Source organism: Pithys albifrons, chromosome 8 (assembly GCF_047495875.1).
Source record: "Pithys albifrons albifrons isolate INPA30051 chromosome 8, PitAlb_v1, whole genome shotgun sequence".
In the NCBI taxonomy this organism is placed as follows: Eukaryota; Metazoa; Chordata; class Aves; order Passeriformes; family Thamnophilidae; genus Pithys; species Pithys albifrons.
Genome location: NC_092465.1, coordinates 28352199 through 28367147, shown reverse-complemented (window position 1 = coordinate 28367147; position 14949 = coordinate 28352199). Strand labels below are relative to the sequence as shown.

General features: G+C 41.9%; 2 protein-coding genes across 5 annotated transcripts; one reads left to right on the top strand and one right to left on the bottom strand.

The window, feature by feature from the left end:
- Window positions 1-1827: 1827 nt before the first annotated feature.
- On the bottom strand, window positions 1828-8712 carry PPIL3 (peptidylprolyl isomerase like 3). Of its 4 annotated transcripts, none has more exons than XM_071561839.1 (8): window positions 8692-8712; window positions 7598-7684; window positions 7244-7291; window positions 6010-6084; window positions 5144-5237; window positions 4406-4473; window positions 3852-3970; window positions 1828-2218 (listed from the first exon to the last, which is right to left on the bottom strand). In XM_071561839.1, the coding sequence occupies exons 3-8, from the start codon at window positions 7244-7246 to the stop codon at window positions 2092-2094; spliced, it is 486 nt and encodes a 161-aa protein (XP_071417940.1). In that variant the 5' UTR covers window positions 7247-7291; window positions 7598-7684; window positions 8692-8712; the 3' UTR covers window positions 1828-2091. The 4 variants fall into 4 exon arrangements, with proteins under 4 accessions (XP_071417940.1, XP_071417937.1, XP_071417941.1 ...); XM_071561836.1 differs by lacking the exon at window positions 8692-8712 and adding an exon at window positions 8147-8222; XM_071561840.1 differs by lacking the exon at window positions 8692-8712 and adding an exon at window positions 8024-8042.
- Window positions 8203-12998, top strand: NIF3L1 (NGG1 interacting factor 3 like 1). The gene is made up of 6 exons (XM_071561835.1): window positions 8203-8906; window positions 9633-9795; window positions 10290-10416; window positions 10786-10924; window positions 12019-12102; window positions 12570-12998. The coding sequence occupies exons 1-6, from the start codon at window positions 8468-8470 to the stop codon at window positions 12752-12754; spliced, it is 1137 nt and encodes a 378-aa protein (XP_071417936.1). The 5' UTR covers window positions 8203-8467; the 3' UTR covers window positions 12755-12998.
- The last annotated feature ends 1951 nt before the right edge of the window (window positions 12999-14949 follow it).

The window sequence follows — 14949 nt, the reverse complement described above, 5'->3', positions numbered from 1 at the left end:
TGGAATTGTACAGTCTGCAACATTTTTGCTATCTAAAGGATTGTATCTGTTACAAATGTCAAACAGGGGGACACATCAGTGCTCTGTGTGCAAGAACCAAACCACACACTGGCCGTACCCACAACCCACAGACCCACACGCTGCCACCACTGCCCCACTTCATACTCTGTCTTGCTTTCTCTTCAAGTGGCTGGAACCAACCCCATCCTGCTTCTTCCTTTAAATTCCAGGTTCTCAGGGTTTAACCTGGGAAAGGTTCAGAGCCTCAAACAGGAAAACAGACATAACACAATTCTGAAAAGTTTGGATGTAATTCTGTCTCAAAAGGATCATCTTCTTTCTATACACATTAGATTAAAAAGACCGAAATTGTTTCCAGTTTAGTGCTAGGTGTCAGCATTTAAAATAATTAGTTTCTTTGCAATGTAGGAAATTTCTCAGTATGTCCGTTCTGAATGGCAGTGTCAGTCAAACCTGCAACTGCATGTTTCTGCCTACTTGCTATTGCCACTTGTTATAGGGAAGAGAGAGAGCACAGAGCTAAAATAATTTAATGCTTTACCTGACTGACTGAAGTATTACAGTAAAATATATTAAGTCTAGAGCAAGGGCTGGGAGGTTTATTTAACACTCCATAAACAATGTAGAAACTTTGTCCCAGAGCGAGAGCACTGGTTACCTTTGCTCATGAACACCTCAATAATCTGTACCTTTGCCTTTCTCTTGCAAATAAATTCTTATGTTAAGAGGCAAAGTCTCAAAATGGGAAATAATGTTTTGAGGCAGACTAAGTCATTTGGACCTGGGCCTCCTAAGGACTACAAAGCACTTATATGAGAATGGGCTTTGCTAAGGGATGCTGAGGGAGTGTATAGAGGATTAGAAGTCCAAAATGGTGGGAGTAGGATGCAGGAACTGTGGGTACTCTCCCCTATTCAGGTCTCTTATGCACAGTTAGAACTAGAAATAAACCCTCTCACCTCTGTGTATTACAGAATCTGAAAGCAAACCTATGTGGAGTTGATTTTTTCCAGCTTTATGAAAAGAAACTGATGCTAAAATGGAATTTTTTATCTACAACAAAGAAGAGCAGAGCATTCTGGTTTTCCCAGTATGCCCAAGGTGGACAGCTCCTTTTTTGATGTGTACAAATGGCTCTTTTCCTGTGTAGGTTATTGCATGCTTACTAAGTGGCTTGAGCACAGGGTTAGCCCCATAAACACACACACTCATATGTGTGCATGTACTTTAGTCTTCCTCTTGACCAGTCAATATTTAGAAACTTCTGTACCTTCTTGCAGATTTTCTTATTCGAGTCCAACATTTGATCTCAAATAAGACCAAACAACAGCTCACTCTTACTTCTTCAACCTCATCTTTGTTGTGTTTACCTACTATTGGTTGTGCAAAAAAGTGAAAAGCAGCTACAGTAAATCCATGTTACTAGTTTTAATTAACAGCTATGTAAAAAAATACTTACTTTTTCATTCATATTCTTTCATGCCAGTAGGACTCTGCCAGAAGCAGAAGGAATTGTTTTCCATATACCTTTTGGGAGGCTGAAGAGTACTGTTCCAACACAGCAGTACACTCCTCTAAGTATGTTCCTTAATCCTCTGGAAGAGAAGGGTTTCATCTATTTATGACACTGCTTTCACCTAGAAAATTGCATATCTTACTTTACTCTTCTGAGAAAACTGAGTAAAGAAGGTTAGAATTTACATGAAAAGGTTTCAGAAAACTTGTAATATGAAATTAAAACAAAGAACGTTGTTTTAACATAGCATTACTCAGAAAGATAAGGCAAAACCCAAAGGTTTGAAAAAATATTTTTAAATTTTTTTTTTTATTTTACAAGTATAAAAAGCAATGTTTAAAAATCAAAATCCTGGATGATACCCTGGAAATCCCTTCTGAAGCACACGGCTTCGCTGTGACAACTCCCAAACAATGTCACAGCTCCGGAAAATGATGCATTCCATGAGCAAAGGTACAATCCAGCTCCAGTAGCCCCTTTTAATGGCTCCTTAAACCCCACGATGTGGGAGTTGATCTGACGAGTCTCTAAAGAATGTGTTGAGGCCTCTGTGGCTACAGAGCAAAAGGGTTGGCATGAATTGTAATATCTTTAATGCGAACGTCATTAAGAGGCCGGTAGGTTTTCTCATTCACGGGCAGCTTCTCCAGCTCATCCAGGGTCTCCAAGCCATCAATAACTCTGCAAGAAAAACAGAAGTGTTAGAAATCTCCTTCTAATAATGATTTAAATTTCACAATAGAGATACCTCGAAACACTTCACAGTTAAGTATCATGGGGCAAGGTCTTTGCAAGCAAATGATACAAGTCAGACAGCCAAAACACTGTATGTGGTGAATAATGTATTTTAAAGGAAATATTAAGCATCCATGACAGATTCTGAGAAAAAGTACAAATAATTCCTGCTGACCTCCCAGTCTCATGTTTTATACCAGTCATAGCTCTATAAAGACCCTGTCTGCACTTCCTGACAGGCAGGACTGACCAACCACAGCACAGGCTTCAGCAGCAGCAGCCTCAGCAAACTGCAGGTAGGATTTCAGTAATTCTATGGCTGGAAAATCAATATCCAAATCCGAGATTATAATTTCTAACCTTCTGACTCAAAGACTGGACAGAGCCACTAACAACTGTTCTAAATCTAATGGCACAGATTTCCTATTCAGACTGAAAAACTGGCAAGAGAGAGAGATTGTTCTAATAAACCTCATACTTTTTTGTTTAAGTAACTAATTCTGGTAGTTTATTCCCCAGCAATAGACTTAGAAGAAAACAGATTTTGCTGTTCACAGTCCCATTCAGTCACTCTCACTGGCTCTTTGAATCCAGGTTGCTGGATTGTGGGCCCACAAGGACTGTATTTGCTGTTCTGCTCATTCTGCAACTGAGGCAGGAGTATTTTAAGCTGCTACAGAAACCCTGGAAAAGCTCATCTGGCAGAGCCTCTACCTTTTTACCAAAAAAGACATCTTAAAAACTCTACTTTCAATCACACTTCTAAACAAACTCAAAAATTAAAGGAACACCTATAGTTAAATGCCTATAAATAAGTGGTAGAAAATAAGCATTTTCACATTCCAGTTTCTTTTGAGTATTTAACTGCACTTAATAAAAGCAACATTTTCTCAGCAGATCCACTTGTATCACTTAGAAACTTTAACAAGCAAAAGAAAAAACGTTGCCATGATTCTGAGACAGGAAAAGCTAATTTGAAAGACAAATATTTTAGACATTTGCTTAAAAGATAATTTATCAGTAATGTTTACTAACATAAGTATGTTTTAAAATAATGATGCCACAACCTCAGCTGATTTTATAAACTGTCAGTTCCATGAATTTTGTCTGATCAACAAGAAGTTTCACCTAAACAGAAGCAAAGCATGGCTGCCTCAGTACCACACCCATCCCCACATCCAGTCCTCCATCAGATCCTTGCTTCTCAGTAAACCCTACAACTGCATATCCAGATGTTCTGGAGTTTGCTTAAAAGCAGGCTGCATCCATTTGGGAATGGAGGAAAAGGCACACTGGGATAACTTGTGGCAGGGGTTGGGGTGGGGAAAGAAAGAAAATCTCCATTCTTGAGGTAATTTTTAGTATGTCTATTTCCACTGAATTCCCTCATACTAAGAACAAGGGAGCACTGTTTTGGAGCAAGTAATTCTGGTGCCAGTGCAAGAGCACACATTTACATATACACATCCAAAATTTTAAAATGTCTTATAACCAGAAGCTTCTAAATTTGCATTTCATGTGCCCTGAAACACTCAGATCCTTCACACACACTGACAGAGGGGAGCAGTTGGGTCCTTACTTGCCAAACACGGTGTACTTCATGTCCAGGTGTGGCTGTTTGCCGTAAGTGATGAAGAACTGCGACCCATTGGTGTTGGGACCATTGTTTGCCATTGACACCACCCCACGGACACTGTGCTGAACAAGGGGAGAAACCTCCAGGTGAACACACAAGCTCTGAAACCAGGACTGACCTCTACAAGGTGCTCTGTGATCAAGAACTCTGCCTCAATACCACTACTAAGAACAAATCTCGGTTGCTAATATATTCTATCACAACCCATAATTAGCTCCTCAAAATTGGTCTCAGAATGAAAAATTATTTCTTTGCCTTTAGTGCATGAAAAACGCTGTTAAAAATTCTTTGTACTTCTATTTTCAGTGATGAAAACCCTCAAACCTAACTTGCCAAGCACAGAAATGACTGTTCTCATTTTAATAATAAGCTTTCTATCCTTCACTGCAGAATTATACTTTGCTTTACAATTACAGAAGAGGTGTTTCATACAGTACAACACAATGCTGATTATTCTCATATGGAAACATAACTGCATATTGAGAGCACAGAAATACCTTTAGGTATTCACTGAATTCATCTTCAAACTTCTTGCCCCAGATGCTGTTACCTCCTTTCCCAGTGCCTGACAAAGAAGCACCACAGCAGAGATTACCAGATTTTCAGACTGAACAATCCAGAAATTATATTCTTACAATATTTTACAACAAAGACCCCAGATAGCACAGCCTGTAGTTAGTTTGAGGCAGGGATCAAATGTTCATTTCTTGACACTGCACAGAGACATAACTCTGTGATAAGGAACACCTATTAAGTAGCAGAACAAAACAGTGACATATCCTCAAATTAAATTCAGTGTGAGTACCAACAGACATACAGCTGAATCAGATTTTATCCCCAACAGCTGACACTGTCTGGGACATTTTCCCCAAATGTTTTAGAGGCAGTGTAGCCTTTCAAGCAGAAACCAGATAAAACACAGTAGCAACTTCTCCCTGTCCAACAGCTGGTAAGTCAGCAGATCCATCATATTTAGTGGAAACAGCTGGAAAATCTCAAGTTTGTAGAATGCATAATTATTTAAGAACAGAGTAATGACTGCACTTCTGTAAGCCCAACACAGAACACTAATCTCATCATAAAAACCTCCATCACTGATACAATAATGCTTTTATTTTATTTTTGCTTTATTTACATTTTGGTTTTAATATTAATACTTAGAATTGCTTTTGTATCTTTAGGTTTTATTTTTATGTACATTTTTCTGTAGAGAAACCCCAGACAGAAGAATTTACCTAATGGATCCCCTGTCTGAACCATGAAGCCCTTTATATTTCGGTGAAATACGCATCCATTGTAGTAGTTACTAGCACAAAGAGCCAGGAAATTCTATGGAAATCAAACAAACCATATTAACAAACAACTGGAAAATAGAATGTTCTTACTAAAACGACAGAATTGGCAAGACCAGTGCTTTTACCTCTGCTTTGCATGGGGACCATGTGAATTCCACAGAGTATTGACACAGAATAGTTACAAACAAATTGTAGTTAATAAACTCCTTTGACACTGTCACACATACAAAGAATTTTAAAGCCTACAGTGCAAGGCTGTCTGACGTGAGGAACAAACAAAAAGCCCAAGACATGCTCTTAAGTATCACTCCCATTCAACAGTTTTGGTTTGTGTCATTCTGTAATCAATAACTTCATACCTCATCTTTTTCATTAACAAATAAATAATTTCAATATCAGTTTATTGCAGAAAGGCAAATCTGGGGCCACTGACAAACTGAGAGTCTCACTCTTTAAACTAAAATCAAGTCTGTGAGACTGTGAGCAAATCCATGGAAATTTGGGAATCCCATGGTTTGTGCCATATTTCCCCTCGAGGGCAAAGGACACTTTGGGAGGTGCTGGAACTTCGAGAGAAGCATCCCTTGGCTAAACCCCACCGAGTGAGAAACAGGCATCAAAACTCCAGGCAGTGTGACACAGTGCACAAGTTCCATGAGTGGAACAGACACAACCAGCTTAAAGTGTTAGTATTCAGTTACGTGGAAAGGTGAATTGCAAAGGCCACTCCACCTCCTCCACAGCCTTCACTATTTCTCCTGCTGTGTTTCAACAGCTGGCAATCCTGCTCCTGTTACTTGACTTACTTCACAAGTCTTTGGAGTACGCTCACAGAACAGTTCAATTTTAATATCTCCCACATCAGTATGCAGCGTGACAGCCTGAGGAAAAGGCAGAAAATCATAATTAAATCAGCAATGAAATACTAACAGATTCAGTTTTATTTCCCAGCTGCAGCAAGAACATAAGCAAGTTCCCACTGCATATAACCAGTTTCAATATTTGGCCGTAAGTGAGGCCACTGCCATAAACCTTCCACGTTTCCAGTAAAATCACCAGAAATCACTCACTGTCATTTAAATTCAGGACAAATCAGCTTGCCGTGCTAATAAAGAAGCTGTTTACACTGTTACACTCCAGAAATACATTATCCATTTAAAAACTGGATCTACTCAGTCACTTGATTGTAAAGGTGAAGAATGAAGGTTGTATCTATTTGGATGACAGTGTGGGGCAGGGATCTCACTGGTTCCTCACCTGAGGAGCAACTGGTGTGTGTTACTTGCCTGCAGCCCTCCCAGTGATAAGGACAGTTCTAAATGACAGCATAGATAATTTGCCTTCACAAACAAGCAAATATTATACAACATAACATACTTAAGAATTTACAAATTACTTTCTAAAATTTAAAACCCCAGTTACCCAGTCACTTAAGCAAATACAGCTCTATAGGCCCAGTATATCACAGTCCTCCCATGGAAAGTGCTAAACTACAGAAAAATATTAAGTGCACAGGAAAAATAATAAAAATCAGCATCAGTTGATACTGCCTCACTGCTCCAAAAGTATACAGGTAAAGAGGAGACAGCTGTCTGCAATGTCCATGAAGGTGTTAGCAAAAGGTGTATGTACAGTTTAAGATACGTACAGTCTTATCTGTATTTCCTGATTTGCTAAACTTTTAAGTCTGCAAGTGTAGAATTTTACATACACTGAAGCAGGTTGGTGTGGTTGCAACTCAAATAAGGCTTCTGTGGTAAAAAATACAATCTTCATTATCAAATGTATGCCAAAGTAGAATTAACTTTTAGGACCTTTGAAGTAAAAGTCTAATTGTATTTTAGACTGACGTACATTGACCTGTTTTCCTTTTCACAATCTATTTTTATAAATCTGAAATTAAAACCTAAACTCTTCATTACAAAATCCTCACAGCACCAGAGTAAAACATGTACTCCTTTGAGACACAGAGCAGCTATTTATTTTCCAAGAGATGACCATTTCAAAGAATGAAAATATATAAAGTGCTTTTTTTCTCACCATGTCTGCTTATCAAAAAGCTGAGGTAGCTTTCTATACAGCAATTTCCTGCAAAGAAAACATAGGAAATTTGTTGTTGTTGTTTTCCTGCCAGCAACCCTATTTTAAAATATCTGTGTGGTTATCTGCTTTTACATCTCACGGGTCTACAGTGCCACTCCAGTGACTCTGCCGATGTGTTTTACTTGCATTAAGCAACTACACAGCATACGAAGAACTAGAGACGAGTCGAAAAAGACTGCTTAGAGGAAAGGGGTGAGGGGGCAAAACACCCTTTCCTAGGATGGTAGTTTATAGCAATCAGGTTTTCCAAATATTATGATAGTTGGCAGAATAGTAAATGGCAGAAATTACCAGAAAAACAGCCACGTGCCAGTCCCTAATTAGAAATGTGATTTGGAGCAAGCTGCGGACATCTGTGAGCGCTGCAATGCCAGGTACCTGCACCCGAGCACAGGACACACCTCTTTAATCTCAGTAGTATTTTCAAATGAGGCATTTAGAATGACGGTAATAGCATCGCAGTTGTGGAGAAATGAGATTTGCCCGCTTATTTCTCCTCTCCACACCGCACTCCCTGTTGAAACCCCGCCGACTCCGCTGTCCCCGCAGCCCCTGCCCTCGGCTGCCCCTGTCCCCGGCTCCCTCCTGCCCTCGGCTCTCCGGGGCTCTGCTGTCCCCACAGCCGCTGCCCTCAGCTCCCCTGCCCTCGGCTCCCCGGGGCTCTGCTGTCCCCGCACCCCCTGCCCTCGGCTCCCCTGGGCTCTCCTGTCCGCGCACCCCCTGCCCTCGGCTCCCCCGGGCAATGGCTCCTTCCCCTCCTTCCCGAGGCACCGCCGCCCCAGCTCCCCCGCCGGCCCCCGCGCCTTTGCCCCGCCCGACCACTGGAGAGGATGTTCCAACCTGCCGGGCTGGATGCAGACCCTGCCCGCCTCAGACCCGGCCCGGCCCCCGGCGCGGCGGAAGCGGCGGGGCCGAGCGCAGGTCCCGCCCCGCAGCGCCGGCCCTGGTGCCCCGCTCGGGCGGGAGGGGAAGGAACGGCTCCCCGGGGGGTGCTGCTGTCGGTTTTGCCGCGGGAGGGGCGGTGAAGCTGCAGCTCCGTGCGGTGGGTGCGGCGCTGTGACCGCGGGAGCCCTCGCCGGGCCGTCCTGACCCCCCGTCGGGTCACACCCGCCCTGCTGACCCCCCGTCGGGGCACACCCGCCGTCCCGGCCCGATCCCCCCATGCTGCCGCTCCTGCCCGGCTCGCCGCTATTTCTCCGCCCGCTCCTTCCCGCCCGTGCCTGGGCCCTGCCCGCCCGCGCCCTCATGGACCTCAGGGAGCTCGTCTCTGCCCTGAATGACTTCGCATCCCCCTCCCTGGCGGAAAGCTGGGACAATGTGGGACTGCTGGTGGAACCAAGCCCTCCCCATGCTGTGAACACCCTTTTCCTCACGAACGACCTCACCGAGGAGGTGATGGAGGAGGCAGTGCAGAAGAAGGCGGAGCTCATTCTTTCCTACCACCCTCCCATATTCGCGCCCCTGAAGCGGGTGACGTGGGGCACCTGGAAGGAGCGGCTGGTGGTGCGCGCCCTGGAGCGCAGGATCGGCATCTACTCCCCGCACACGGCGTACGATGCGGCTCCGCACGGGGTTAACAACTGGCTGGCAAAGGCACTCGGTGAGATTCTGTTCAAACCACACAAAAAAATTATTCATTGGTATACGCTATTTTATGTGGGGGCCTTTCCTCGTTTTCCTTTTTTTCCAGCTTTTACAGGACTTTATTGTTATTTCTTTTTTTCCCCTCCCGATATTTTTCTAGTACTACTAAGAACCTTAAACGTGTTTTAGAGGATTTATCTTGGTGATGTATAGCAGACACAAACACTAGAGGACGTTTTCAGATCCTTGGCTGTATTGGATGGCTACTATTGGATGTAGCTGGAACTAGATGGACACATTATTGTCCATTGTGGTTGCAAAGCTTAGGCCACTGACTTTAAACGACCACATTTAATTTATAAAGTACAAGATCTCTTTGTTTGCAAAAGACTTAAGCTACCTGAAATTATTTTAGATTTCTATCCTGTATTGTGGCTCATAGATTGCAACAGCTGTGTCTTTTCCAGCCTGTCATACCAGAAACTATTTTTGGTTTTGTACAATTTTTAGGATAAAATTGATGGCATGAAGGATGACAAATAATATATATCAACTTCTTTGGACTTAAAATAGTCTGTGCCTAATGGAGGCAACAGGATAAAGTCCTCAGTTCTGGTCAGGGAAAATGGATTTGTGTGCAAAGTTTGCATCTTTTTGCTGTATCTCTTTAGGATATGTGCTGAATCAGTATTAGGATACTTACGCAGCTTTATAAAACAGCAGTCTGGTCCTGTTTTCTCAGGTGCCTGTACTTCCATCCCACTGCATCCATCGACTGCACCAAGCTACCCAGCTGAGGGCACTCACCGGCTAGAATTCTGCACAGGTACTGAGCATCTGGATGCAGTGCTGTCCAAAATCAAAGACATCCAAGAGGTCTCTTGTCTCACTACTTTCCCAGCCAGGTATCTGCTTCACTCTCTAGTGTTGCATTCTTTCTGTTTGAAACAGTAAGTTGCTGTAATTGTATTTTACTATTGTAATCACTTTGTTCCTCTGGGCATTGCTGCTGTGTTTTTCAGCTACAGACCTAGAGACTTAAGGAATAATCATCCCTTTCTGATCAATCTGTGTCATGCTAAATGGTAACAGCAACTCAGTCTGGCATGACATAGAGACGTAAAGAAGAGTATTAACAGGAAATTTGATGAGGACAGTTGAGTTTCACAGAATCACAGACTATTCTGAGTTGGAAGGAACCCACAAGGATCATCAAGTTAAATTCCCATATCTGTTTCTTCCATGAGAGGACTAGGCTAGGCTATTCCAATGCCTTCTTTTTTTCTTTTCTCAGTGGTAGAACAGCCACTGAGATAGTATAGTTTTGTTTTATAATAATTATTAATTATAAGAAATATTACCTAGTTTCTTAGCGATCATCAAGTGTATCTTTCTTCAGGGTTGAAGGTGAGGAGCAGACCCGAGTCAGTTTGAACTGCTCTCAGAAAGCGTTGTTGGAGGTGGTGGCATTATTGTCCCAGAACAGCCTTCTTTATCACAAGACTGAGATTCTCTTGCTACAAAAGGTAATCACAAATTACTTCCTGTGACTGTGTTACTTGTGTGAGCTCAGTGCCCTTAACACTGAAATACAGCATTCAGTAGCATCACAGGTTTCCAGTGCTGCCCCATCACTGCTCTGAAACACTGGCCTGTGGGGATTTGAAGCCACACATATTTTCTAAAACAGTGAAAATATTTACGTGGCCTGTGCTAATTCTTGCATCAGTTCCAAGAGCTGGTGTAGTTAGTATGTTACATTTGAGGGCATCACATATTTTTTTGTGAAGTTCAGAGACGTTCCTGAATGCCCAAATATGCATCTTTGTACAGTGTGTAAAGCAGTGCAAGCTTCTGGAGTCAGCCCTCTGACAGTAATTTTAATGTCTTTGCAGCCTCTTCTGCCCCACACTGGAATGGGGCGCCTGTGCACCCTGAGTGAGCCGGTCCCCCTGTCAGACATAGTGGAGCGCATCAAACAGCACCTGCGGCTGCCCCACGTCCGCATCGCCGTGGGAAGGGGCAGGACACCAGGTACAGGCTGCAAGTGGGACTGTCCCTGAGAGCTGGGACTGCAGGAGATAAGGAGCATGAGTGTGTGTGTGACAGGGGTAAACACTGCTCTGTCTTTATCAGGTTTACTTCCAACTACCATGAAGCACTGCTAAGAAACAGCATCTTGGAATTTACACAGTGCAAACCCATAGAAAGAATCTCATTTGTACTTTTAGTGGAGGTTCTATGTTATGCTGGTTGATGCCATGAAGAGCCGACAGCACAAGTGAAATACAAGATACCCATTTTCATAATTTATATAATTACTAAGTCTTATTTCTGCCCAGGATTTCAGGCACAGAGGTGTACTGTTTCAGTGTACATTCCCTTTTGTGACCAAATGTTGAATTTCAAAGCACCTCAAAATACTAAGACACTTTATATTATCTGTATGAATGTGTAACCATGTTTTAATGAAAGATGGCAAAGAAGGTGAACCAGCTCAAACAGTGGGGTCATTAGAAAAACCTGGAGCAAGCATCATCTCATCCCAGCTAGCTATCCTATTCTCCAAAGGAGCACAGCTGCTTCCTGTCACTGTCACATATGTAATAGCTCGTAATCAGGAATAATAGCAAATGGACAAATCTTTAATGGCGTAGAGCAATTTTCAGCTTGCATTAAGACTGGCCTTCTGAGAGCTGAAGGTTAGGAACCAGTGTATCTCAGAGGCAAAATGCTGCCTTAGTGGCATCATTAGTTGGGAAACTAATGATGGTGGAACATAAGTGTTGTGGAAAGAGTAGCAGCCTATTAAAGGGTTCAGAAACCAAACAAAATAATACCTCACTAATTAAAAACTAGCCATCAGGCAGCCTCTGTGCTGTAGTGTCCTGCAAACCTTCCTACCTCTTGAATTAAAAAACCTACCCATCACAGAGGATTTTGCTGTATTATCAGAGATGTGATAGGCCCATGACTCTTCAGACTGACTGATGTGTCTCCTTCTCCTCCAACAAATTCACACAGAGCTTATAATCAAGGTTGGAGTTATTGTGAAACAATTAATCAATACAGACAGGAGGGCTGAACACAGGGAAGGGAGTTCAACTGTGCCACCTTGTATCCTGCAGAATCACCAGTGAAGACAGCTGCTCTGTGTGCTGGTTCTGGGAGCAGCGTCCTGAAGGGAACAAAAGCTGACCTCTACCTTACAGGTAAAAGATTATGATGCTGTTTCATTATCTTTATAAAAATAGTCACTACTAAAAACAAAAAAATACCCCAACAAACCAGGAAAAATAAAGAGTTCACTGGTTGTTGAAAGATTTGGCCAGAAAGAATTACCTATTATTTATAATTGAGAAACAATAAGCTTGTTATTGAAATGATAAAAAAATAACATTTAAGTAGTAGGGATAATGTGGATCAGATGGCTGTGTGGCACAGTGAATGTTACTTGAATTAAAACATTGTTATACATGCATTATTTCAACACAAAATCAGTGCTAATGGCAGTGTGTAGCAACTTCCAGTGTGTTTCTCCTTTGGCAAGACAAGAGATACTTCCTTCATTCCCTACAGAATTCCCTAATGGGAAATGGAATATAATGTAGGCGACAGAATCTGCAAAGAACCGATTGCCTAAATTGTACTACATGACATTTCTTTTTCCAAATGGCAGGAGAGATGTCCCACCATGATGTTCTGGATGCAGTTGCCAATGGGATAAGTGTCATTCTGTGTGAGCACAGTAACACCGAGCGAGGCTTCCTGTCAGAGCTGCGTGACACGCTGGGGATCCACCTACAGAACAAAGTCAACATCATTGTGTCTGAGACAGACAGAGATCCTCTCCAGGTGGTATAGGGGGAAAAAAGGGGAGACAGAATTCAGTCGATCATGATATCCTGCACAGACCTGTCCATCTGCAAGCTGAACAAAGGTGCCTTCAATTGGTTCAGTACAGAATGATTCTATTACACGGTCCCTCAAAGTCTGGGGTATATTTTGTCATGTCCAAAAAGTAAATGCTTGTTTTGGACTACAAAAGGCTTGTTTACTCAATGACTGGGTTGCACTTGAATAAATTTACTGCTACTGCTTACTCTTATTAGATATATTTGATAACCACGATACTCAAGGATTGGTTTGGGTAAAATACATAAACCTGACTTACCTCCAGATTTAAGCTTACACAGCAGTTCTGCCCTGCTTCAGTTGTGTCAAGTCATGCCAGTGCAAGTCACTGATACTGTAGCTAATAAATTTCAGAAATAGTACTTAATGAAAGGATGCTGATCACCCCTTTCAGTAACAGTTTTATTACGGCACCACTCAGATGCAAACATAGAATACAAATCAGGTTTTTGGTTCTAGTAGTACTAGTGTTTAATTGCACCACCATTACCACTACCACTAATGCAGCTTTAAGGCTTTTTAAAAAAGCTTTGGAAGGTTAAAATTAAATTCCTTAACAAGGCTGTAAATTAATGTGCCTTTGTACTTTTAAAAACAGTTTCTGTAACTGTGGCTCTTAGTTACAGGATTACTAAAACTGAACAAGTAGTATTTTCACCACTGATAATGCTTGAGTTCAATTTTTCAAGTTAATTTTCTCTTGTGATTTTTTTTAAGGAAAAAAAAAATCTCACAGTTGCATGCCTTACCATTTCTGGGTGGTAAATATTTCCATTACAGATTGGTAAAGATCTTGGCACCATCCTTTTCAGTTAATAAAACTGGCTTATCAAGCAATGTCTCTACTGCATAATTGCATGTCTTGTTCCACTTAAGTGGAAAGAGATGACTCTGGCATTACTTTAAGCTACCAAGGCTATATGAAGGCCATCATTCTTACCAATGCCAGGCAAACATCTCAGTAAGCTGAGGAAGTGGCAAGAAATTTCTTCATTCCCAATGGTTCTGTATTGTTATAGAGGACATTCAAATGCCACTGCCTTTGTACACACACAGAATTCAAGAGACCTAAAATAATACAGAGATGGGCTAAGTGTCCAGAAACAGCATGAAATCAGATAACATTCTTTTAACACAAAACTCACAGGAATTAACTCACAATGTCTGTCTGTAGCTTGCATCATAGAATCAGCAGCAGGCAAAAGCTGATACAAACTTAACCTTCTTCTTAGCAGCCGTGTGGTATCTCCTGCAGTCCTTCTCCTGGCCCGTATGGGCATCTGGTAGTCTACCAAAACGGTCTGCAGGTAATTCTGAACTCAGGATGATGATAGCACTTCCTTAAAGTACATGTCACATCCAGAAAACCAGATGGAAAATGCACCACGGTGTCACCATCTGTAAACACATTAGGTGGTGCCTCCTGTATGCACTTGGAATAGAAATCTTGAGTTTCACAGGAACTGTGGGGAGAATCAAAGGACTGAAAAATAGCATATGGTTGCTGCTTAGCTACAGTTTAATTTGTACAAGAAATCTCTTCAAATGGCAGAGTTCTTGTTCTTGAACTCTACACCTAATTTACAGACCGTGGGTAAGTGACAATGCCTCAGTCCCTGTTTAGGGACTGACAGTTGCCTAAGCAGCAATAGGCAGGATCTGATGCTTTTTGCAAAGCTTTGAAATTGCAGCCTGTAAAATGCAGATCCAAGTGCTACTAAAAGAGAATGTTAGTTGAAAAACATTCTGGGGGAAGAAGTTGGAAAGTACTTCTGGCATTTATCAGTTTTCCCATCAGTCTCTCCAGCAAAGCTAATATGAAGAATCAAGCTGCCAGTGTCTGGCTGTACATCTCTGTTGCTTCTGTAAGCGAGGGGCAGATAAGGTAACTATTACTCCATGGGATGTTTTGCTTCTCTTCAAGAGCTATATACTGGTATAAAACGGCTGGCAAACCATTCCTAATTTTGATACTCTATAAGAAACAATATAGAGTATTTTTACTAACTAGTTCAAAATCTTCTGCACACTGTATGAGGATTTGCACAGGTATTTGACATAATAATGAAAATGAGGCTTTTGCACAACTGCCACAAGGACCTCTATCTTCCTATAACGTAACAAAATTGTGGAAAACAAGCTAA

Coding starts and splice junctions, on each gene's coding strand:
- PPIL3 (XM_071561839.1), bottom strand. Junction 5,238..6,009: donor GTACTCCAAAGACTTGTGAA/GTAAGTCAAGTA, acceptor TGATTTCCATAG/AATTTCCTGGCTCTTTGTGC. Junction 3,971..4,405: donor AATTCAGTGAATACCTAAAG/GTATTTCTGTGC, acceptor CCCCTTGTTCAG/CACAGTGTCCGTGGGGTGGT.
- NIF3L1 (XM_071561835.1), top strand. CDS start 8,468: ATGCTGCCGCTCCTGCCCGGCTCGCCGCTATTTCTCCGCCCGCTCCTT. Junction 9,796..10,289: donor CTCACTACTTTCCCAGCCAG/GTATCTGCTTCA, acceptor ATCTTTCTTCAG/GGTTGAAGGTGAGGAGCAGA. Junction 10,925..12,018: donor GGGAAGGGGCAGGACACCAG/GTACAGGCTGCA, acceptor TGTATCCTGCAG/AATCACCAGTGAAGACAGCT.